The 24,105-nt window shown below is 33.5% G+C and overlaps 1 protein-coding gene across 1 annotated transcript in view; it reads right to left on the reverse strand.

Annotated features, from left to right (window-relative positions):
* Positions 1 to 24,105, reverse strand: part of LOC131800516 (CUGBP Elav-like family member 2) — a gene marked incomplete at its 5' end in the record, with an annotated part of 149,734 nt that overhangs the window by 32,037 nt on the left and 93,592 nt on the right. The window contains 1 exon segment of the mRNA XM_059120293.1: positions 10,536 to 10,682. Within this exon segment, the coding sequence (XP_058976276.1) occupies positions 10,536 to 10,682 (147 nt within the window).

The raw sequence follows: 24,105 nt of genomic DNA on the forward strand, positions 1-24,105 counted from the left end.
AAATGGAAATATAAAAACAAGGTCATTATTTTCGGCGGTAAATCTTCAAGAGGATTCTAACGCATATCAGATTGCAGATATCTGACCATCTCATAAGAAACACGACCTTAAATTGGTATTTTTAAAAGCAAACAAAATGTTCAAGGTCTTATAATAAAAAAAAGTTTTTTAATAGGCCTTGTAATCAGGAAATATCCAGAACGTCTACCACAGGTATCACAGATCTCCTGGATTTAAAAGGAAGTCAAGAGACCGTTACAGAGAAAAGATCATAAAGTCGTTTGAATGAAAATTCTGCGTATTAGTGCTATTAAGTTTATGAAATCACTCATACGTTTAGGAACTGGTGTACTGAACTATGAACAAGATTCAGACAAGTCTAATGTATATCTTAAGAGCACTCCAGCATTTAAATGTGAATAAATCTTTTGTATCTCGTACCATCGCTCTTTACCGTGATACTGGTAGCATAGCCCGACGCCAAAGAAGTGGACGGAAGAAAACAGCAACATCAGCAGAAATGGTTCGTGAACTGAACATATCGCAATATTCCATTCGGCAAATATTGAAAAATGAGTTCGAGGTAGAGTCATTGAAATTCCAAAAAGTGCAAGAAATTATACCGCAGCAGAAAGAAAATAGACTCAAAAGCGCTGAAGAGTTGCTTCACTTGGCCGAAAGTGGTGAACTGCCGATTTGGTTTTCTACGATGAGAAAACATTCTTTGTCCAGAAGTTTGAATAGAAACAAAATGATTGTGTTTACTTGCCCAAGAGGTCAGCTGAAAATGTGCACATTCGGTTGGCCACCAGAACTTAAGCAGCGGTCATGGTGTTGGTGTGGGCTGCCATAACAGCCATGGCATCAGAATAAATGCCTAATCTTATTCGCGAAAATATTCTGGAGGGTGTATTAAAGCCTTGGACACGTAAACATTTTGGCCACAGATCTTGGACATTCCAACAGGACTCAGCACGCGCCACCCAAGATTCGTTACAAAATGAGGTTCCTCGCTTCATTTCCAGCGCACAATGGCCACCAAAATCTCCGGATACCAATCCGTTGGACTATTGAGTCTGGAGTGTTTTGGAAAGCAAGGTTGGCACTTAAAAATACCAAAGTGTCGATCAACTCAAGCAAGCGCTTCGCCGGGAATGGGCCAAAATGCTGCATAGCAACATTCGGGTAGCGTATGACGGTTTCATTGGCCATTTGAAGGCCATAATTCGCGCCAAAGGTGACCAATTGAAAAAAAAACCTAAACTTATTCTAAAATTTAATAATATTTCCGATATTTTTTTCTTTTCTTCAATAAAATGTAAAAAATTATAGCGTTTGACTTTGTTGCAGTTATTTTATCTCACCCTGTAGACCCGCATATATTCGTTAATTTAAATGTATTTTTTTAATGATTATTCACAATGTGGGATAATACCAAAGTTGGTCGATATTGTGAATATCGAATCCGACTGATAGAAATATTACTACATGCCAGTAATATTTGGACTATATCGAACACCATCTCCATTTCATATCAGATCGGTGAGGTACCAATTTTATGCGAAGAACTGTTAATCCAAAAAATAAATATATAAATAAACACCGGAAGTAGTGGTCCTATAAACCTCATATTTACATTTGACTTCTGGTTGATTGAATTATTGAGATACACGAAATTTTAGGAAAATCGCAGATTTGTATCGCATGCTATAAGGGTTGTAATCAACAAGAATTTAGTTACTTTCTAGGGGCTGTATCTCATCGTTACTTTATTTGAAGACAAACTGGCTTCACTATTTATACAAATTATGATTATGCAAAACTTAAACACTTTGTGAGAAAAGTACTAGAAGAAGTGGACTCATAGTATATATTTTTGCACCTAAGTCAGCACTGATAGAAATATCGGATTCTGAAAAAGTTTGGGCAAAATTCTATCAACGGGGAAAATTATTTTTTATGGGGAGAACTATATGGGGTGGGCACATATTGCTAAGTTTGGTAACAAGTTTGATCGGACCAAACTGGATACTTCCTTTCCTTCTCTTTCCTTCTGTGACCATAAGGCAGAGGTAATAAAAACGTGGTGGTAACATCGGAGCAATACTAAGTCTTAGACCATATACGGCCTATTTTCAATACCGTATGTCAATGCAGAATGTTATCGTTAAAAAAATGTATCCCAGTAGAGTCCACGACCTTAAGTTCCAAAATATGTATTTTTAATGCAAGCGTGTTGGTGACCTTTATGGAGGTGTAGGGTAGGAAGAGACTAATTCGATGATAGAATAAGCTTTTTAATGTTCTCAGAGAATGAAAGAGGGATTAATCGTTCTCCAATCAATTGGGAAATAGATTTTCATATTATCCGGTTTCAAAACAAATATCTTTTTTTCTAGAGAAAGTCTTCTTTTGCCTTTTTCCAAGTAAAAGGGCTTTAAGAAGCTTCTATGGATAAATAAATTTTAATAGGCTTCATATGGACGATATCGCTTTGTGGGTCTGTTTTAGAAAGAAATTCTCTCTTGTAAAAGGAATATTTATGGCATACCTTCAGATGATACAGGACCTCTCTCATATATAAATATAAATATCATCGAATTATGCCTTTAAACCAAATTCAATTAAATCAACGATGCTCTTCAATATCATTTATCGATTTAATTCACATTAGCACAATGACTTTGTCGTTTTCTATTAAACGCAAGGAAGAAGAAAGAAAAAAAACTTGTATCGGAAGCACATAGAAATTATGAAAGTTTTTTTTTCATCTTTTTCTTCATCCAGCACTTCAATGATATACCAGAAATCCTATGGAAAATTATTGTATGTTCACTTTTATCCGGTTCACACAGACACAGACACACACACACACGCACACTTTGCTTGTGTGATATAAATAGCATTGTTGCCAATGTAGATGGGATATGATGATGATACAAACAAACAAAAAAAGGAAAGGAAAACTAAATGTGAGTAGGGAGAAAGAGAGAGAGAGGAAGAGGCGAGGAGAAAAACTAGGAAACCTATGACAACACTAACACAAACAACAAAATAGAAAAAAATAATCATGAAATGTTGCTGCTCACACTTTAGTCCTCAGTACCCCTTTCTCTTTTTCTCGCTCTCTGTTGCTCTGTCTCTTTACGAACACACATATACACACAATGTATAAGTGAATTTGAACATGATTTAACGGAAGCTGCTTATCAATATGAGGATATATGGAGGAAATTGCAACTAAATAAGAAAAAAAAAAGTGGGAAATTTTTGATGAAAAACGAAATCGTAGAGGGGGTTAAAATTAAGCTCTGAGAAAAGTAGTGAGAAATAAAATGTTTTAGCAATAAAATATTTAAAGTGGAATAGAGTGACCTGTTTTAGTTCCTACAATAATTTCGTAATGAAAATTAAATGCATATTTAAAAGCTTTCAGCTATAAGACCTTGGTAGGAAGAATAATAATAGTTCTCTGGAAGATTTTATAACGGGCAGAGTAATGGTGGAATATATAGAACCCTCAAAAAGTAGTCTATAGAAAGGTGACCCTTGAGTGGTACCCAATAAATTTCTTTTTAAGAGACTACCAAGTGGTCTTATATATAGGCCGTTCGAGAGGTATATAAGGCTCTCACGAGGAGCCGTAAAATTAATTTAAAATTACTGACAACAAGTTCAACTTTCTGCCTCAGCCACTGTTCCCTTACTTAAATATATTTTGACTTGCGTAATGATTATTCAAAATGCTGGGGTTCCAAAGGAGTGGGCCAATGTTGTATATTTCGTATCTGACCTACGTCTGATATAAATTTACCACATTTTGACCATATCAACTAGTTTATTCGACTTTACATGAGATTTGTAACAATTTTTGGAAAATGTAAAAATGTGCGAATACTGAAAACATATTGAGATGAGCTAAATTTAAAGAAAAGCTAACATTTATTCCCAAGTTTATGTGAATAATTGTTAATAAAATGTAAACCTTTTGTGGGGGAGGTACTAGATTGGGTTATCCGATATACCCCATCTTCACACCCGATCTTTTGCTAATAAAAATACTGGGATGTGTTAGATTTGAAAGAAATCTGATGCTTACTTCGCATTTATAGGCGATTTGGTATCGGTCCACTACTTCTGGTACCTCCCCTTTGTAGGTACCAGAAGGAGTGGACCGATATATCACATCATCACAACCGATTATATATTGATAAAAATATTGGGCTGTGTGAAATTTGAAAAAAATTGAATGCCATTTAGCGCTTTATGAGATTCAGGGTTATTCAATTATAGACACGTTGTTTGGGGGAAGGGGAGAAGGGAAAGGAGTAAACCGATCTTTACATTAAATCTTGTAATAATAAAAATGTAGGTATGTGCGAAATTTGAAAAGAATCGGATGCACATTTCGCATTCTATGATTGTTTCGATTATTTAAAATGTTGACCCTTTGTTGGGGAGGTACCATTAAGAGTGGTCCGATCTCTACCATCTTTTTAACAGCTCTTGTGTTTATGGAAATATTGAATGGAATGGGATGTTAATTTCGCCTTTTATGAGCTTCATGGATATTCAAAATTTAGAAACTTTGAATTGAAGGTACCAAAAGGAGTTAACCGATATATACCATCTTCACAGCAGATCTTGTGTAGTATAAACAATGGGATTTGTGAAATACGAAGAGATCCGAATGCTTATTTTGGATTTTATGGTCGTTTTGGTTATTTAAAACGTTGACTCTTTGTGGGGGAGGTACCTGAAGAAATCTCCGATCCGATCTCAACCATATTTATAACTTATCTTTCGCTAGTATAAATATTGAGATGTGCCAAGTCTGAATGGAATTGGATGTTAATTTCGAGTTTTATGAGCTTCATGGATATTCAAAATTTTGATGCTTAGTGGGGAAGTTACCAGAAGAAGAGATCGGTCCGTCTATACCATCTCCACCACAGATCTTGTGTTAGTAGAAATAATGGGATGTGTGAAGAGATCCGGATTATTATTTCGGATTTTAAAAATGTTTTGGTTACTCAAAAATTTTAGCTTTTGTGGGGGAGGTACCAGAAGACATGCGATCCGATCTGTACCACATTTATATCTGATCTTGTGTTGATAGAAATATTGAGATGTGCAATATTAATTTCGCGTTTTATGAGTTTCATGGATATTCAAAATTTTAACCCTTTGTGGGGGAGGTACCGGTAGGAGTGGACCGATATATTCCATCTTCCCACCAGACCTTGGGTTAATATAAACATTGTGATGTGTATAATTTGAAGACAATCGGACTTTTACTTCACATTTTATAAGAGCTATAATTATTCAAAATATTGACCCTTTGTGGGGGAGGTACCAGAAGGAGTGGGCTGGTATTGTTCATTTTTGCACCTGACCTAGCACTGATGCAAATATTAGGATTTGCAAAGTTTGCACAAAATCGGATCATCCCTTCTCTTTACGTGCAGTAAAATATTTAATATTTTTTTAAATTTCGAACTTTTGTGGGGGATGTATCAGAAAGAGCCATATGGCGGACTTTCTAGCCATATGGCATTTGAAGAGAATCGGATGCTCATTAAGATTCATTATTATTCAAAATTTTGATCCGTTTTGGGTGAGGCACCAGAAGGAGTGAATCGATATATCCGATCTCCTTACCAAATCTTGTGTTCATAAGAACAAAAAGATGTGTGAAGTTAGAAGACGATTGGAATCTTATTTCACGTTTTATAAAAGTAATAATTTCTCAAAATGTTTGCCCTCCTCACGGTACCTGAAGGAGTCCCTGATAATTGGTCCAAAGGGACATAGGGTCTAAATACATTATTTCGATGAGGAACGTTTTGTATGCCGTATCAAATAATAAATACTCTCTGTAGCCATATGGCTAAGGGTATAAAAATAGCAGAACGAAAGGGGACCTACTGTCGATAGCTTAATGAGGAGCGAAAAACGAATGAGCATTTATTTTATCTCTGTCATTTACCTCTAAAGAGATGATCCTTAAATAAATATATCTCTCCTAACCTTCCTCTTCCATTGGAATTGTTTCTCAAAATTCCACTTCACTATACTTCCTTACAAGTTACAAAAGCATCCAAAGAAGGATCCATGCCACCAAAAAAACTGAAGAGTACCAATCGAAGAATATACCAAAGTGGAATCTGATGATGTAGGGAAACGGAAACTATGCAGGAAATAAAAATACTTTAATACATTTCTGTGTATATGTCGTCCTGACAGTATAACAGTGTCACCGTGCCATATTTGCTGCTGCTGCCGCTGCTGATGATGCATTTGGTGAGTGAGTGAGTGAGCCAGCAAACAGATTCCAACAGAATTTTGAGAATGTTTGGCACTACCAACGAAAGATGACGATGGCAATGACGATTATCATGGCGGTGTTGGATATGGTGGCAGTGACAAAGATGACATTGCTTCTTTGGCTGGTGATGACGGTGACAAAGCTGTTGCTTCCAACCAAAAAAGTACAGACATACATATCTATATGGAGCCATTCAATCGCTTATTCATACCATGACGCAAATAATGTAATACAGATTTCGTTTTCCCTTTCCGAGAGAATGAATGAATGAACGAATATATGCGAAAATGTCACTAGCAACAGAAATTTGTTTTGTTGTTTTTGGATGATATTTGGTTTTTTTTTTTTTTTTTGGAGATAAAATCGAATATTTTCACTCATCTGTGAACTTATATATTTTTGATGATGGGATTTTATTCGATATTCAAAATATGAAATAAATTTGTAATGTTGGGTTGGATTGGAATATTAGCATCAATTTGATATTCTGGATTTCCTGGAGAACCATTAGTTATTCAAAATATAGAAGAAGTCCAAGAAACTAACAGGTCCTTATATTATCCGACAGCTCTTATTGTTAGTCCTAATTTTTTATTTATTTATAATTATTAAATAATTATAAAATATAATTGTTTAAAAAAAAAAGAAGAAGGAAGGTCATATAAATAAGAAACCCCTTTATCAAAAGACTAAAAAGTCTCCGACAAATCTTATATAATCAATATGCCTTCCATAGATAGAAAACTTACAGGGATAGAAGACCTACAGTAAGTAAAAATTACTTCTCCAGATATGTTTTCGAAGAAGACCTTCAAATAAGTCTTCTGTTGGCAAAACGTCTTCTATACTTTCTACGTGTCTTCTTAAAATTAAAGACCTTTTAAAAAGGTTCTTTATGAAAGAAGTCCTACGAAATTATAATATACCTTCAAGAAGCATTCTATTGATAACAAAGTAACTAAAATTGGTCCTCTAAAAATAGAAAGCAATCAATTAAAGGCCCCATAAAAGTCTTCAGATAAAAACCTTTAAGTGGTCCTTTCAAAGTCTGCTATAGATGGCAGAAGGGGATATCTATTGATAGAAGAGGAAAATATACAGACCCTCTAAAGACAGTAGACACTCAAGAGATCTTTTACAGAAAGAGACATTCAATAATTTTTCTATAGAGAAAAGCCATTCTTAAAAAACTCAGCTATTCAAGGAAGGCTTTAAAAGGACATGTATAGAGGGAATACCTTCAATAGATATTTTCAGGTAGAAGACCTTCATTGGGGTTTTCCATAAATATAGGACTTTTAAAGCTCTTCTATTGATGGAATACGGCCAATAGAAAATCTTAGCAGAACTTTCGCAATAAATGGCCCTCATCAGTCCTTTCAAAGAAGTAGAAAAATAACTTCAATAGGTCATTCAAAACGATCTTAATACTTCTTTCTTAACTAACGTTAAATGATTATGAGACCTTCAACAGGTCTTTCATATATGATATACCTTAATGCGGTTATATACAGATAAAAACCTCCAAATGACCTTATGTTGATTGATAACCACCCATGGTGCTTCTAGGGCTAGAATACATTCCAAAGTATTTCTATGGTTGAAAGACATTCCGTAGGCGGAAAAATTTCAATCAGTCTTCTAAACAAAGGAAAATCTTAAACAAGTTTTTCCTAAAAGGACGATCTCATAGTTCTTAAAACGTCCTCAATTTTTTTAAAAGAACATTGTTAGAAATCCAGACGAACAATTTTTTGGGTAGGAAATTAAAAAATATATATATTTTTACATGAAGACCTTGCAAGTCATAATAAAGTTCTTTAAAAAATATCATGATGAAGTTCTTGGAAAGAAATTTTAAAAACTTCTAGAATTTTTTTCTAACGATATCCTCGAAATATATTTTGGAACCACTCTAGTTTAGTAAAAACTATCGGATTTTTTGTTTTTGAATTTTTTTTTTCAGATTCCGGGAAAGTATTTTTTTTTTTGGGACGGCCCGGATTCTTGGATATTTGACAGAAAAGTCCAAAGTCTCCAACCAAATGTACCAAAATTGTTATAAGGATAGACATTGGAAGAAATTCAGACACATAATTTTTCTGAAGGAAATTCTTAAAAATATTCTGCAATAAGATTTTGCAAAAAACTTTAAAGATCCAAAATTTTTAGTTATGTCGAAGTTTCTATAAATAAAAGATTGTTATTAAAAATATTTTTAAAAAAATTGATAAGTAAGGATGAAGTTCTTGAAAAAAATAAAAAAAAATATTTGTTGTCCCTATATCCTTGAAGAATATTTTTAACAAGTTCAGAATTATCCCCGGGAAGCCTTATTCTTGAAAAACATAATTTTTGCTATCGAGTTCGTGAAAGATATTTTTAAAGCAAGTAAGCAAAGGCTATAGTCGTGCGGGGCCGATCATGTGATACCCTACAACACTAAAATATATTAGAAGCCCCCTTATGTCCAAATCTATTTTGGAAGATTTCGCTTTTGAAATTATGTCGTAGAACACAATATTTGCGCACTCTGTCGTGCTGTTAGTTGTTGTGGTCAATTTACAGCTAAATATAATCTAATTGGCATCTAAAATGCTAGGACTTCTTCCCTGTCCATAACTCTCTTCTCAGGCGTGTCGATTGGCTTCAATTGTGTGATAAGGAATATTTTTCTATTTTTGGTTCATTTGGTATTTTTTCACACAAAAGTAGTGGTCCATTCTACCCGCTGTCCTAAACTCTAACTTCATGCGAGATTTAGTATCCTTTGGTTTCTATTTCGGCTGTAAAATCAGGAACATTTTTCGTTGTTGGTTCATTTCAACCCCTAAATATATAATAATCCCAACCTGTGTTGTAAGGTGAAAAATGTTACAAAATGTATACTTCAATATTATAAGTTAAATTGAAATAATCGCATGCGATACAAATTATGAAAAAATAAAAATATGTCACAAAATACTGCAAAATCTACATTAACATCATTACTGGCATCCTTTTATGCGACTTTTTTTTAGATTTTATTCTTTTATGCCAAGAGGGCATTCTGAATTGACAAAATTTGTCAAAATCGTTCCAGCCATTCTGGAGATATAAGCATTCTAGCTAACATCCACCTCCTTTGTATATATACATTGTATATATTTCGCTATATATATCCCATATTTTTACTATCGGCATCTACGTAACGGTCAAAATTGACCTGTTCGTCTATTTGTGATTTCGCCGGCATTAAAAATATTCGCGGTTTAATGGAAAATTTGACTTTTATTTATCACAAATGCTATGGTCTATTTCAACCACTAAATATTACGCGATGACCATCAAAATTGGAAGGCTTCTGCCCAGCCCTAAGCTCTAGCAATATGCTAACTTCCGTTTCGATTGATCTATAATTGCGACCTGTAGAGCAACTGCAAAATCAGGAATTTTTTCAGTTTTTGGTCCATTTCAACCTCTAAATATTATGCGATCATCTCCAAAAGAATTAGGGTTATATTCTGACCTTAACCCCACCTACATTCTAAATTTCGTGAAGATCGGGTCATAATTGCGACCTGTAGAGTGATTACAAATTAACATGGACAGACGGACGGACGGAAATACATAGCTAGATCGACTCAGCTCGGCGAGCTAGGAAGATCCATATATACTTTCCTATGTGGGAAACCAATATTTATTTAGATATTCTTCAACGGTTCTTCGTAGGTCATAAACTAGTATTTTATAGTGCCTTCAACAGGTATTCTATAAAGGGAAAATTCTTCAAGAGACCTTTGAGAAATGTCAATACAATATCATAAAAAATGTTAAAAGTTCTTCTATATGCATATGAATTCATTAGATCTCCTATAAGTGGAAGGATTTTAAAAGATAGTCTTCAAAAGTGCCTTATAGATAATCGAATTTTAATAGCTTTGTAAAAACAGGAAGATCTACAACGGGATCCCCATGGAAAATAGATATTCAACAGGTCTCCTACAAATAGAAGTTTCATACGGAAAGAAACCATGTCATTATAAAGAGTCCTTCAATAATTCTGTCATATACAGAAAGTTTTCAACAGAATGAAAAAATCCTATGAAGTCTTTTTGTAAATTTGTATCGCATAGTAGTTATTTGAATAAAAATATACTTTGAATGATTTTTCTTCGACAATTTCATTATTTTCAAATAATAATGTTTAACATTTTTTAGAACTTACCCTCAATCTGTTTTCCAGCAGCAGCTGCTGCAGCTGAACTTAAGGCAACACTGGCTAATGGTGATGTAGTCAGGGCGGTGCTACCAAATTGTGGTAAGCCGGCCGCTGTTGACATGTAAGCCGATGCGAAATTATTGGCATCAGCCCCTGTGCAAAAATAGAACAGAAATATTATTGTTAGCAAAAATTTAATAAATATTAATAATAATATACAAATTTTTGACATACATAGAAATTGACATACAAACAAAAATCTAAGGACTTTGCATTACATTTTTCATAGTAACATTCATAACCCTTCAATCCACGTTGATATAAAATAACTTTAATTTTATATATTTTTTATGTTGTTGCTAAATTGTCAGGTTTTTTTTTTTTTTTTGTTCAGAAAGAGAACAATAACACTCAACATGATTACGTATTAAAATTTCAACCTACTTTGCGTATATAGGTCGAAACTTTTTTTAAAAACTTTCTGCACGTTAGAGAATTATAAACGCACAAAATTTGCACAACGTGTGTACACCAGAGATGGGCATAATGCACTGTATTTTTAGTGCACTAATAATTTCACTATCACTGTTCATTTAGTGGTAGTGCAGTTTTTAATTCCACTACCACTAAAGGGTTAGTGGTAGTGAAAAATAAATTGCACTACCACTAACCCTTTAGTGATATTTAAAAAAAAATTGCACTACCACTAAATTTTAGTGGTAGTGAAATTTCAATAGCACTACCACTAAATTTTGTGGTATTTAAAAAAACTTGCACTAAATTAGTGGTATTTCATAAAAAATAGCACTAAATTAGTGCTATTTAGAAAAGTAAACAAATTTTATGAATATGTACTATATATTCTGGATTGTTGTTCCCTACTCACTTTAATAAACTTCATTATAGCTGTTATAATACTTATATACATAGTGCTTTTTTTGGCTTCGCTAAAATTTAGTGGTAGTGCAATTTTTTTTTGAAAAATCACTAAATTTAGTGGTAGTGCAATTTTTTTTAAATATCACTAAAGGGTTAGTGGTAGTGCAATTTATTTTTCACTACCACTAACCCTTTAGTGGTAGTGGAATTAAAAATTGCACTACCACTAATTATTTAATTCTTAGTGCACTAAAAATTTAGTGCAATATGCCCAACCCTGGTGTACACACATTCATCGTACTTGGCTGCAAAAGTTGTTGCTCTTTTAAAGAGCGTATTCTGTACGTTGTTTTGCTATTTTAATATAATTAGTGCAGAACTTTGTGGATATGGGACATTCAGGGAGAAAATAAATTTTAACCAGATTTCTAAAATTAAAAGAGTAACAGGAGCTCGAGTGGAAAATATTCAAAACCAGTCGGCTAAAAATAAGACTTCTGCAAAGTTGGTTGTAATGTAAAGATAAAGCAAATTTATTGGTGATAAGTTGCAATCTTCAAACTAAAACATGAATGTATGTTTGGAATTTTTTGACAGAAAAGAAACAATTAGGGATATGATCCATATTTGTCTTTAATATCCGTCCCGGACCAATAATATAATTATTAGAGTCAACATTTTCAGGTAAAAGAGCTTACTGATCTTCAGATAAAATGCAATATCAAATATCTTCTGTTAGTGGGCTAACTACACACTAGATTTCAATCGGATAACACTAACATTCTCTAGAATTAGACCGACTAATAGTCCGCAGAGAATATTTTTTTTTTTTGTTTTTGAATATAATAATAGTTGTAATAGATCTGTTGCAGTAGTTTATATATCCAAGTCCGTCCCTATGCCTATCTGATTGGCTGATTGGTGTGAATGATAAATGGTAAACCACTCTCATATTTTGGAAAAAAACATGCATCTTAAATCTGTACTCTCTGCATTATGGCTACAGAGAGAATATATAATTTCATATGACCGAATACATCCAACACACAGCAAATCGAAGTGACACTCAGATCGACTTTAAAGATACGAAATAGCACTTACTCCCCCAATGTTGATCCACTTTTTTGGGTACATCCCTCGAAACGGGTCATAGTTTTGCATAATAATAATAAAAAGAACAAAAAAAAAAATTACTTATGCAGGTCCATGCCTTCATATAGCCCCTATATAAAGGTACCTCCCAATATTTGGTATTTTTAAGATTTTAGAGGCAAATTTGGTATTTAAAGCTCGTAAGGTATTCTACATACTATGACAAAAAAAAATAATACTTATGACAAAAAAAAAAAAACCAGTAAGGAAAGCTCAAAAGTCGGGCGGGGCCGACTATATGATACCCTACACCACTATGCATATTTAGTAGACCTCTCGTAAAAAGGTTTATACAGGGCATTTCAGAGCTCTATGAGATATTTGGTACAAAATCAAAATCTATCTAATTCTATCGTGCATTTTACGAACTATAGCTATCTCTGAACCGTGTTTCTCCAAATTTTACGTATTAGCTTCTAGACTGAATTCGGTCTTATGTACGAAAATGCAGGTGATTTGGGCTGATATTGACCATTTAGTGCACATTTAACCCGAAATCGGATGAAGATATATATGGGAGCTATATTCAAATCTGAACCGATTTCGATAAAATTTAAAACATTCCTGTGCTCCATCTAATACCTGGTACCAAATATCACGGTTGTGGAGTGAATATTACGAATGTATGGGACTAAAACACTAAATCGGATGAAACATATATATGGTTGCTATATCTATATCTGAACCGATTTTCACTAAATTTGATATACTTGCTTTTAGGCTGAATTTGGTCCGATGTACTAAAATTCAGTCCATTTGGACTTATATCGGCCATTTGGTGCACAATTAACCCGAAATCGGATGAAGATATATATGGGAGCTATATCTAAATCTGAACCGATTTCGATAAAATTACAAACAGCTATTTCTGGGCTGTATCTTATATCTGGTACCAAATATCATTCTTGTGGAGTGCATATTACGAATGTGAGAGGCTTAAACACCAAATCGGATAAAACATATATGGGAGCTATAGCTGTTTCTGAACCGATTTTCTCCAAATTTGTTGTATTTGCTTTAAGGCTAATCTCGGTCACATGTGCCAAAATTCGGGCCATTTGGGCTGATATTGGCCATTTGGTGGTCAATTAACCCGAAATCGGATGAAGATATATATGGGAGCTATATCCAAATCTGAACCGATTTCGATAAAATTTAAAACAGCTATTTCTGTGCTCCATCTAATACCTGGTACCAAATATCACGGTTGTGGAGTGCATAGTAGGAATGTTAGGGACTTAAAGATCAAATCGGATGAAAGATATATATGGGAGCTATAGCTATATCTGAACCGATTTTCTCCAAATTTGATATACTTGCTTCTAGGCCGAACTCGGTTGGGTGTGCCAAAATTCAGGTAATTTGGACTGATAGTGGACATTTGGTGCTCATTTAACCCGAAATCGGATGAAGATATATATGGGAGCTATATCTAAATTTGATCCGATTCTCACCAATTTCAATAGGGTTCGTCCTTGGGCCAAAAAAAGATTGTTTGGAAAATTTCATCTCAATCGGATAATAAATGCGACCTGCATTTTGTTCACAAGAATACATGGACAGACGGACGGACGGACGGACAGACGGACGGACGGACATGCATAAATCAACTCAGAAAGTGATTCTATGAAGGTTCTCAAAAGTAACTATGGGTCTATCTCGTTTCCTTCTCCATGTTACAAACAAATGCACAAAGACATAATACCCTTACCACTATGTGGTGTAGGGTATAAAAAGAATACTTAACTCATATGTAAAGATACCTCTCTATATTCGGTAGTTTGATTATTTAAGCGACATTATTTAATCTCTTCAAATTTCGTATTGAAAGATTGTACAGGGTACTGCAACTTATTACAAAAAAATACTCGATGCAATTCCTTCCAAATTTTGGAGGGTATTAAATGTTCTGCCCGGCCGAACTTAGATGCTTTTTTACTTGTTTGTTATTCAAAATTTTGACCCCTATGTGAGGTAGCTACCGGAAGAAATGGAACGATATCTATCATCTTAACAACAGATCTTGGAATATGTGAAGTTCATAATGAATTTCTTATTTCTTAGTTTATGATAGTTATAACAATTTTAAAATTTGATCCGTTGTGTAGGAGGTACCGGAGTCAGTTGACTGATATATCCCATCGTCACAACGGATCTGAAATGGATGTGAAATTTAAAGATAATCGGACTCTTATTTCACATTTTTTAAAGATTTATATTTATTATAAATTTTGACGTTTTGTTGGGGAGATACTTGGCAAGATTATTGGTATTTGAAAGGTTTGCATAAAATCGAATTATCCTTTTCTCCTTCTATGAATTAAATTATTTTCTTTAAAAATTTTGAACTTTTGTGGTGGAGGTTTGACGATAATATTACGATGTACCAAGATTGGATCAAATCGGATACTTCCTTTGAGAATTATCGTGCGCATCAGGCAAACGGACAAATGGACGGACATCCTTAGATCGAATCGAAATGCCTGGAATGGATTTGGTTCAAAGAGACATCGTGTGTAAAACCTCGTTTGAGGCACCTTTTTGGTCATATCAAATGACATCTATCTCTGTAGCCATATGACAGTGTGTATAAAAAAATGGAGTGTTTATTAAGAACTGAAAGGATCCTCTCACTTGATAAGGCTCACTCCATTGTGGGTATTCCCAATTTTCCCAAGTGGTTTCCTATGTGCAATGTAGTGAATGGCAAATATCAATTTATGCCCCTCGTTCCACCTCTCTCCATAACACAAATACAGTCGTAGCGCCCACTTTGGCATTCTTAGTCTCAGGGGTATAGAAACCTTTTTCCCATACGAGTTGTTGTTGAAAAACTCCTAAGGGAGAATACTCTAGGCTAAAACCGAAGAAACTGACAAGGATCGGTGGCTCTTTTCTACTATGCAAATAAATAAACGAGGTTTGTGCATTTGTTTGTAACATGGAGAATCACTTTCTGAGTCAAAGTATGCATGTCAGTCCGTCCGTCTGTCCATGTATTTTTGTGAAAAAAATGCAGGTCCTATTTATTATCCGATTGAGATGAAATTTTCCAAACAGTATCTGTTTGGCCCCAGGACAACCCCTATTGAAATTTAGATATATCTCCCATATATATCATCAACCGATTTCGGGTTAATTGTGCACCAAATGGCCAATATCCGAGCGAACGCAGTGTAGATGCGAGTGCATTAAGTTTGGAGAATATAGCAATAGCTCCCATATATATATATATATATATATATATATATATATATATATATATATATATATATATATATATATATATATATATATATATATGTATATATATATATATATATATATATATATATATATATATATATATATATATATATATATATATATATATATATATATATATTTTTTTTTTTTTTTTATCCCGTCAGAGGTTTAAGGTTCTTCAAGTGCAAGTGCATTAAATTTAGAGAAAATCGGTTTAGATAGAGCTATAGCTCCCTTATATATGTTTTATATGGCTAGAGGTTTAAGGTTCTTCACACGCGTAATATGCGTACTCCACAATAATGATATTTGGTATCCGATAATTTATGGAGCTCAACAATATCTCTGTCAAATTTATATATATATATATATATATATATATATATATATATATATATATATATATATATATATATATATATATATATATATATATATATATATATATATATATATATATATTTTATCCCGTCAGAGGTTTAAGGTTCTTCAAGTGCAAGTGCATTAAATTTAGAGAAAATCGGTTTAGATAGAGCTATAGCTCCCTTATATATGTTTTATATGGCTAGAGGTTTAAGGTTCTTCACACGCGTAATATGCGTACTCCACAATAATAATATTTGGTATCCGATAATTTATGGAGCTCAACAATATCTCGGTCAAATTTAATCGAGATCGGTTCAGATTTGGATTCCCATTTTTTGTGCACCAAATATCTAATATCAGCCCAAATGGACTGAATTTTTGCACTTCCGACGGAATTCAGCTAAAAGCAAGTACTTCAAATTTTACTGAAAATCGGTTCAGATATAGCTTTAGCTCCCATATATATGTCATCCGATTTGGTGTTAAAGTCCCTTACATGCGTAGTATGCACTATACAACAATAATATTTAAAACCGGGCATCAGATACTGCTCGAAAATACTTTTGCCAAGAGGCTTAGATTTTTATACATCTTCGATACATATCTTCATTCAATTTTACGAAATTGTGGCTACTCTAAAGCCATAAATTCCGCACACATAAATTCCTAATATAAACATTTTTTTTGTTACAGGAGCTCTTCTAAATACGCATAGGGTGTGAAATGTTGACGGCTCCGCCCGACTTTTGACCTTTCCTTTTTTTTTTTGGGTTTAATCCCTATCCACCCAATATTCCTTCCTTTGATTTAGTATTTTAAATAAAAAAAAATTTTTGCTTATAATTGTAGACACAGTTTCAAGTTTTGCTACAGTTCCCATATAACAGCCTCTTTTAATTTGTAATTTTGAATATTTTCCAAAGTTTTCAACGGAAATGTAGTATTTGTAATGTGAATTGACTTAAGGTGACATTTGGCATCCTTAGCTCCAAAAACATTCTTGCAAAATGGATCTAACGTAGGTTTTTGTTATATCCATTACGTACGAGTAATATTTCATTTTCGATATTTTTAAGCTGCAAAGCACAATTTCGAACTTATTTAGGGTGAAACAATTTTTTATTGGTATATCGGAACGGTTTTTTCTTTTTGCATATCAATCATATACTACTAACGCCAATGATATATTAAATTTTTTCCAGCAATTTAAAAAAATTTTTTTTTGAAATTTTAGGTTTTGAACGGTTTGAATTTTATGTAATTAAGTCCACTTTTCTATTGTCTCAATAATTCTTTTAATTTTTCATATTTTGGATCTCCCGAATACTTTGAATATATATTTCTACATCCTTTATACATACTATATTTAAATAAAATCTCTCTCTTAAATTATATCCGATTTAATACTACTAATGACTGAAATCATGCTTTTCCAGGTTGCATCGTAGACCTTAAAGCCTTACTGCAACTTTGTTCCAGATTGGGACACAATGGTTCTCAAAAACGTTCCTATGTATGTATATATGCGTATTAAAACTTCACTAATTATACGACTTCACTCATACATGCACATACGCTTTTGTTTATGGTTTAAAAATACAAAAAAAAAAGATGCTAATCACACTGAACAACACAATTCAGCATAAACAATATTTTAAGAGATTTTCAACGAATTAAATTCGGAAAGTTTGCTATTTTCACATATTACTCATACATACAAAACGGAAAATGAAATTAGACAACTTTTTATTTCCAAGAAAAATAAATGCAATGCAAGTGAAAGCGATGTGGCACACAGCAAGAAATTCGAAATATGAAAATTATATTCCCTGTTTTAGAGAGTTTACGCGGAAACTCTGATTTCTTGCTGCTCTCTATTTCAGTAATTGTATGTGTGAGTGTGTGTGAAAGAGACAAGTTCGTCGCTTATAAAAGGCAAAACTTAAGTATTGTTCTTAAACTTCAATTACCATCCAGGCAGGATAGATAAGTTAGTATTAAAAGTTTTCCTACGCATCGAAGATACACACAAGCACATACTCAGGCATTATTGCCTGAAAAGAGCAACATATTTATCAAAACTAAAATTAGATTTTATTTAAAATAGTTGTGATTAGACAAATATTTTGCTGTGTTTCGAACAACAGAGCGGAAGTGAAATTTCCCGGAATATTTTTAGAGATAAGCAAAGAAATCGGAGTGATTGTGTGTGTGTGCGTGCGTGTTGATAATAGAAACATGTGAAGTAGGAAATGCTTCAATGAGTTTCTTAAATTATAGGCGGAAGCGGGGAAATTAAAATGCATTAATTTTGCATAAATTGCACATTTTATTTAATGATATTAATTAAAGAAGAATATTTGAAATTAGTTACAATAAAGCCAGTAAGGAAAGGTCAAAAGTCGGACAGGGCTGACTATATGATACCCTACACCGCTATGAGTATTTAGTAGAGCTCCCGTAATAAAAAAGGGGTTTTATTGGAAATTTATGTGAAGTAGATCATACCAACTATGAACCTTATTGGAATGCGTATCGTGGCTTTCGAGAAGTCACAATTTCGGAACAATATCTAACTCTGAATCGATTTTCAACAAATCAGACAGGCGTAGGCTTTTGTACCTATAGTACCAAATATTATTGCTGCATAATAGCCAGTAAAGAAAATCTCAAAGCCGGGCGGGGCCGACTTTATGATACCCTAAACCACTTTGCTAATTTAGTAGAGCTCCACATAACAATTAAAAGTTCTTATGGGAGAATTCAATCATACACGCTATGATTATAATTATAATTAGAAGTTCAAAGGTCTAAATATGCCGAAGCATTTGTAGCTTTTAAATTCGGACTTGTATTGCCCATTTTTTGCACAATTAATTCGAAATCGGATAAACATATATATGGGAGCTATATCCAAATCGGAACCGATCTCGATAAAATTTGGCAAAGATATTTCTGAGCTGTATTTGATATATTTCCCTGAATATCGTTGTTATGGAGTGCATATTACGGCTGTGGGTAACAAATATAACAAATCGGATAAGGAGTATATATGGGAGCTATAGCTATATCTGAACCGATCTTCACCAAATTTAACATACTGGCTTCTAGACTCAATTCGGTCCCATTTGGGCAAATATTAGGCGATTGGTGCACAATCAAAGGTAAATCGGACGAAGTTATATATGGGAGCTATATCCAAATCTGAACCGATCTCGATAAAATTTAGCAAATGTATTTCTGAGCTGTATTTGATATATTTCCCCAAATATTGTTGTTACAGAGTTCATATTACGGCTGCGGAGGACAAAAATAACAAATCGGATGTACAATATATATGGGAGCTATTGCTATATATGAACCGATTTCGATCAAATTTGGCATACTTATTTTCAGGTCCAATCTGATCATACGTGCAAAATTCCATACTATTCCGACTGATATTACACGTTTGGTGCACAATAAAAGGCAGATCGGACGAAGATATATATGGGAGCTATATCTAAATTAGGGTTCGTCCTTAGGCCAAACTAATGATCTGTGCAAAATTTCATATGTATAGGGCAATAATTGCGAACTGTACTTTGTTTAAAAATACATGGACAGACGGGCGGACGGACATGCATAAATCAACTCAGAATGTGATTCTATGCAGATCATCAAAAGGAACTATGGGTCTATCTCGTTTCCTTTTGCCTGTTACAAACAAATGCACAAAGACATAATACCTTGACCACCTTGTGGTGTAGGGTATAAAAATTCATTGGAGCAATATATAAACCGGACCGAGTTTCAACAAATGAAAAAAATTAGGTTGAATATGAAAAAACCTATCCAAATTAGGCTGATATTACATATATGGTGAGAAATAACCGAAAAATCGGATGAAGATGTATATCAAAGGTATATAAAAATCTAAAGCGATCTCGATAAAATTTGTCACATGTATTTTCAAGCTATATCTGATGTCCGGTTTCAAATATCATTGTTGTGGAGAGCATATTACTCATGTGAGGGACTTATCCAAATCGGATGAAACATACATATGCGAGCTACAGCTATATCTGAACCGATTTCCACCACAATTTGAAGTATTTGCTTCGCGGTTGAATCCCGTCGGAAGTCCTAAAATTCAGTCCATTTGGGCTGATATTCGCCATTTGGTGCACAATAAACCTGAAGTCGGATAAAGATATATATGGGAACTATATCCAAATCTGAACCGATCTTGAGAACATTTTAGGCTCTTATTTCTGAGCTGCATTTGATATGTGGTACCAAAGATTAATGTTGTGGAGTGCATTTTACGCATGTGAGGGACTTAAACAACAAATCGTATTTGTGATCAGAGGGTGAGATGAAAAAACTGCAACCAATTTCAGACTGCTGTCATTTCTAAGCCACTCGTCCGACAGCTGTTAAAATTATTCCAGTGATAGCTCATTATATTGTTTACAAGAGTACAAAAGCGATTGAGAATTTTCCAGAAAAAAAGTTATTCGTGATGAAATCAAGCGTGATAGTGTGATTCCTTTATATTTGGATGGAAACCCACAAGTGGCTATCCTCAGGGGACTTCAGAATTTAAATGTGAATAAATGTCTCGTACCACCGCTCGTTACCGTGATACTGGTAGCGTAGCCCGACGTCAAGGAAGTGGACGGAAGGGAAGAAAACAGCAATATTAGCAGAAATGGTTCGAAAAGTAAAGATGCGACTTGATCGAAACCCGTGTCGCAGTGGCCGAAAAATGGTTCATGAGGGAACATACGCAATATTCCATTCGGTAAATATTTAAAAAAGAGCTCGGGGTAAAGCCATTGAAATTCCATAAAGTGCATGAACTCACACCGCAACTGAAAGAAAATAGACTCAAAAGAGCTAAAGAGTTGCTTCGAAAGTGGAGAACTGTCGAATTTGGTCTTCTCCGATGAGAAAACATTCGTTGTCCAGCAGTTTGCAAACAAACAAAACAATCATGTTTACTTGCCAAAGAGGTCAGCTGAAAATGTGCACCTTCGGTTGGCCATCAGAACTCAAGCACCGGCCATGGTGATGGCGTGGGCCGCCACAACTGCCGATGGTCGCTCTCCGCTCGTATTAGTCGACCATGGCATCAGAATAAATGCCGAATATTATCGCGAAAAGAATCTGGAGGGAGTTTTAAAGCCTTGGGCATGCAAATATTTTACCGCAGACCTTGAACATTCTAACGGGACTCAGCACCATCGCACTCAGCACGCACCACCCAAGAATGGTTACAAAATGAGGTTCTTCGCTACATTTCCAGCGCACAATGGCCACCAAAATCTCGTGGACTGCAAATTACGCCTGTGAGTGACTTAAACACCAACCCGGATGAATCATATATCATAGCTACAGCTATATCTGAACCGATTTTCACCAAATTTGTATATGATAACTATATCTAAATTCGAACCGATTCTCACCAATTTCCACAGGGATCATCTTTGGGCCAAAAAAATTTTGTTCGCAAAATTTCATTTCAATCGGATAATAAATGAGATCTTCATTTTTTTACAAACATACATGGACAACGGACTGACATACATAAATCGACTCAGAAAGTGATTCTCTGGAGATTCTCAAAAGTAGTTATGGGTCTATCTCGCTTTCTTCACCGTATTATAAACAAATGCACAGAGACATAATACCATTCCCACTATGTGGTGTAGGGTAAAAAAATCCTCAAAATTGTTATGTTCTTAAAAATCAAGACGAGGAAAATCTCTAAAAATGTATTATTTTATTTTCCATTTTTCACCTTGATTCGTCCTTTCAAGCATCACTTATTTTCAATTTCCAATTTTACAGCATTTCTTTTTAGTTAATTTTAGCCATTAATTTTTATTAGGAAAGAAAAAAAGAGGGGTATTTCAAATTCTTTTGTTTTCATTCTTTTTCTCCCCCCGCACAACTATTTCAAGCGGGTGGAGAGTAGAAAAGAAAACCCAAAAGCAAAACAAAAAGAAGAAAGCTTTTTCAAAATTAACTTGTTTGAACTTTACCATAAATATTTCCACACATAACATAAAATTATTACATTTTACAGATGTTACGGAAAAGAGCGACAACAACACCAAAAAAAAAAGAACAACACGAACACGAAGAATGTACAGAGTGATGACAGGCAATGTCCTGGCACACACATACACAATGAACCGCATCATCGTCGTCAGACCATTCAATCTAATGAACGAAACGAACCCTTGCAAACCAAACCAATTCACTTCTTATGGATGGTTGACTTTGGTTGAACTCCATTCATATTTTTGTTCTCTTCTTTTTCTACTTCTTTTTTTGCATTTATTCTTTGTTTCGGCTAAGTGTGCCTGTGTGTGTGGTTATTTCAAGCAGGGGATGTATGTGCATTTAAAGTTTCCTTCATTTCCTCTTACATTTCATTTCCATATTTTTCCATCAAACTTTTATTCCGAACAACAGTGAATTCAAAAATTAAAAATAATTTTTATAAATTATGAGAGGACATTTGAATATTATATTTGAATTTGAATAATTAAGGTCTACCGAGACCATAATATCGATATTTAGATTTTTTTTCAAAGGACTAATAGATCAGTAAACCTGGATTTTTTAAAGAATATTTTTTCAAGGACCAATAAATGTGGCTGTTTAAAGAATATTTTTCAAGGATTAATGAACGTGGATTTTTAAAGAATATTTTTTCAAGGACCAATAAACGTGAATTTTTTAAAGAATATTTTTTCAAGGACCAATAAACGTGAATTTTTTAAAGAATATTTTTCAAGGACCAATAAACGTGGATATTTAAAACATATTTTCTCAAGGACCAATAAACGTGGATTTTTAAAGAATATTTTTCAAGGACCAACAAATAAACGTGGATTTTTAAAGAATATTTTTTCAAGGACCAAAAAATGTGAATTTTTAAAGAAAAAATTTTCAAGGACCAAAAAACGGGGATTTTTAAAGTAATAATTTTCACGGACCAAAAAACGTGAATTTTTTAAAGAATATTTTTTCAAGGACCAATAAACGTGGATTTTTTAAAGAATATTTTTTCAAGGACCAATAAACGTGAATTTTTTAAAGAATATTTTTTCAAGGACCAATAAACGTGGATTTTTTAAAGAATATTTTTTCAAGGACCAATAAACGTGAATTTTTTAAAGAATATTTTTTCAAGGACCAATAAACGTGGATTTTTAAAGAATAATTTTTGAAGGACAAAAAAACGTGGATTTTTGAGGAAAAAAATTTCAAGAACCAAAAAACGTGGATTTTTAAAGAATAATTTTTGAAGGACAAAAAAACGTGGATTTTTGAGGAAAAAAATTTCAAGAACCAAAAAACGTGGATTTTTAAAGAATATTTTTTCAAGGATCAACAGACCAAAAGACGTGGATTTTTAAAGAATATTTTTTCAAGAACCAACAGACCAAAAGACGTGGATTTTTAAAGAATATTTTTTCAAGGACCAACAGACCAAAAGACGTGGATTTTTAAAGAATATTTTTTCAAGGACCAACAGACCAAAAGACGTGGATTTTTAAAGAATAATTTTTAAAGAACCAAAAACCTGGATTTTTAAAGAAAAAATTTTCAAGAACCAAAAAACGTGGATTTATAAAGAATATTTTTTCAAGGACCAAAAAACGTGGATTTTTAAAAAAAAATTTTTCAAGGACCTATAATCGTGGATTTTTTAAGGACCAAAACGTGAATTTTTTAAGGACCGATAAAGAAGATATTACAAGAAAACAATTTTCAATAATAATTTTTAAGGACCAAAAAACCTGGATGTTTTTAAATTTTTAAGGACCAAAAAACCTGGATGTTTTTAAATTTTTAAGGACCAAAAAACCTGGATTTTTTTTAAATTATCAAGGATCAATGAACGTGGTTTTTTATATTTTTAAGGTTCAAAAAA

Source organism: Musca domestica, unplaced genomic scaffold, assembly GCF_030504385.1.
Source record: "Musca domestica strain aabys unplaced genomic scaffold, Musca_domestica.polishedcontigs.V.1.1 165, whole genome shotgun sequence".
NCBI lineage: Eukaryota > Metazoa > Arthropoda > Insecta > Diptera > Muscidae > Musca > Musca domestica.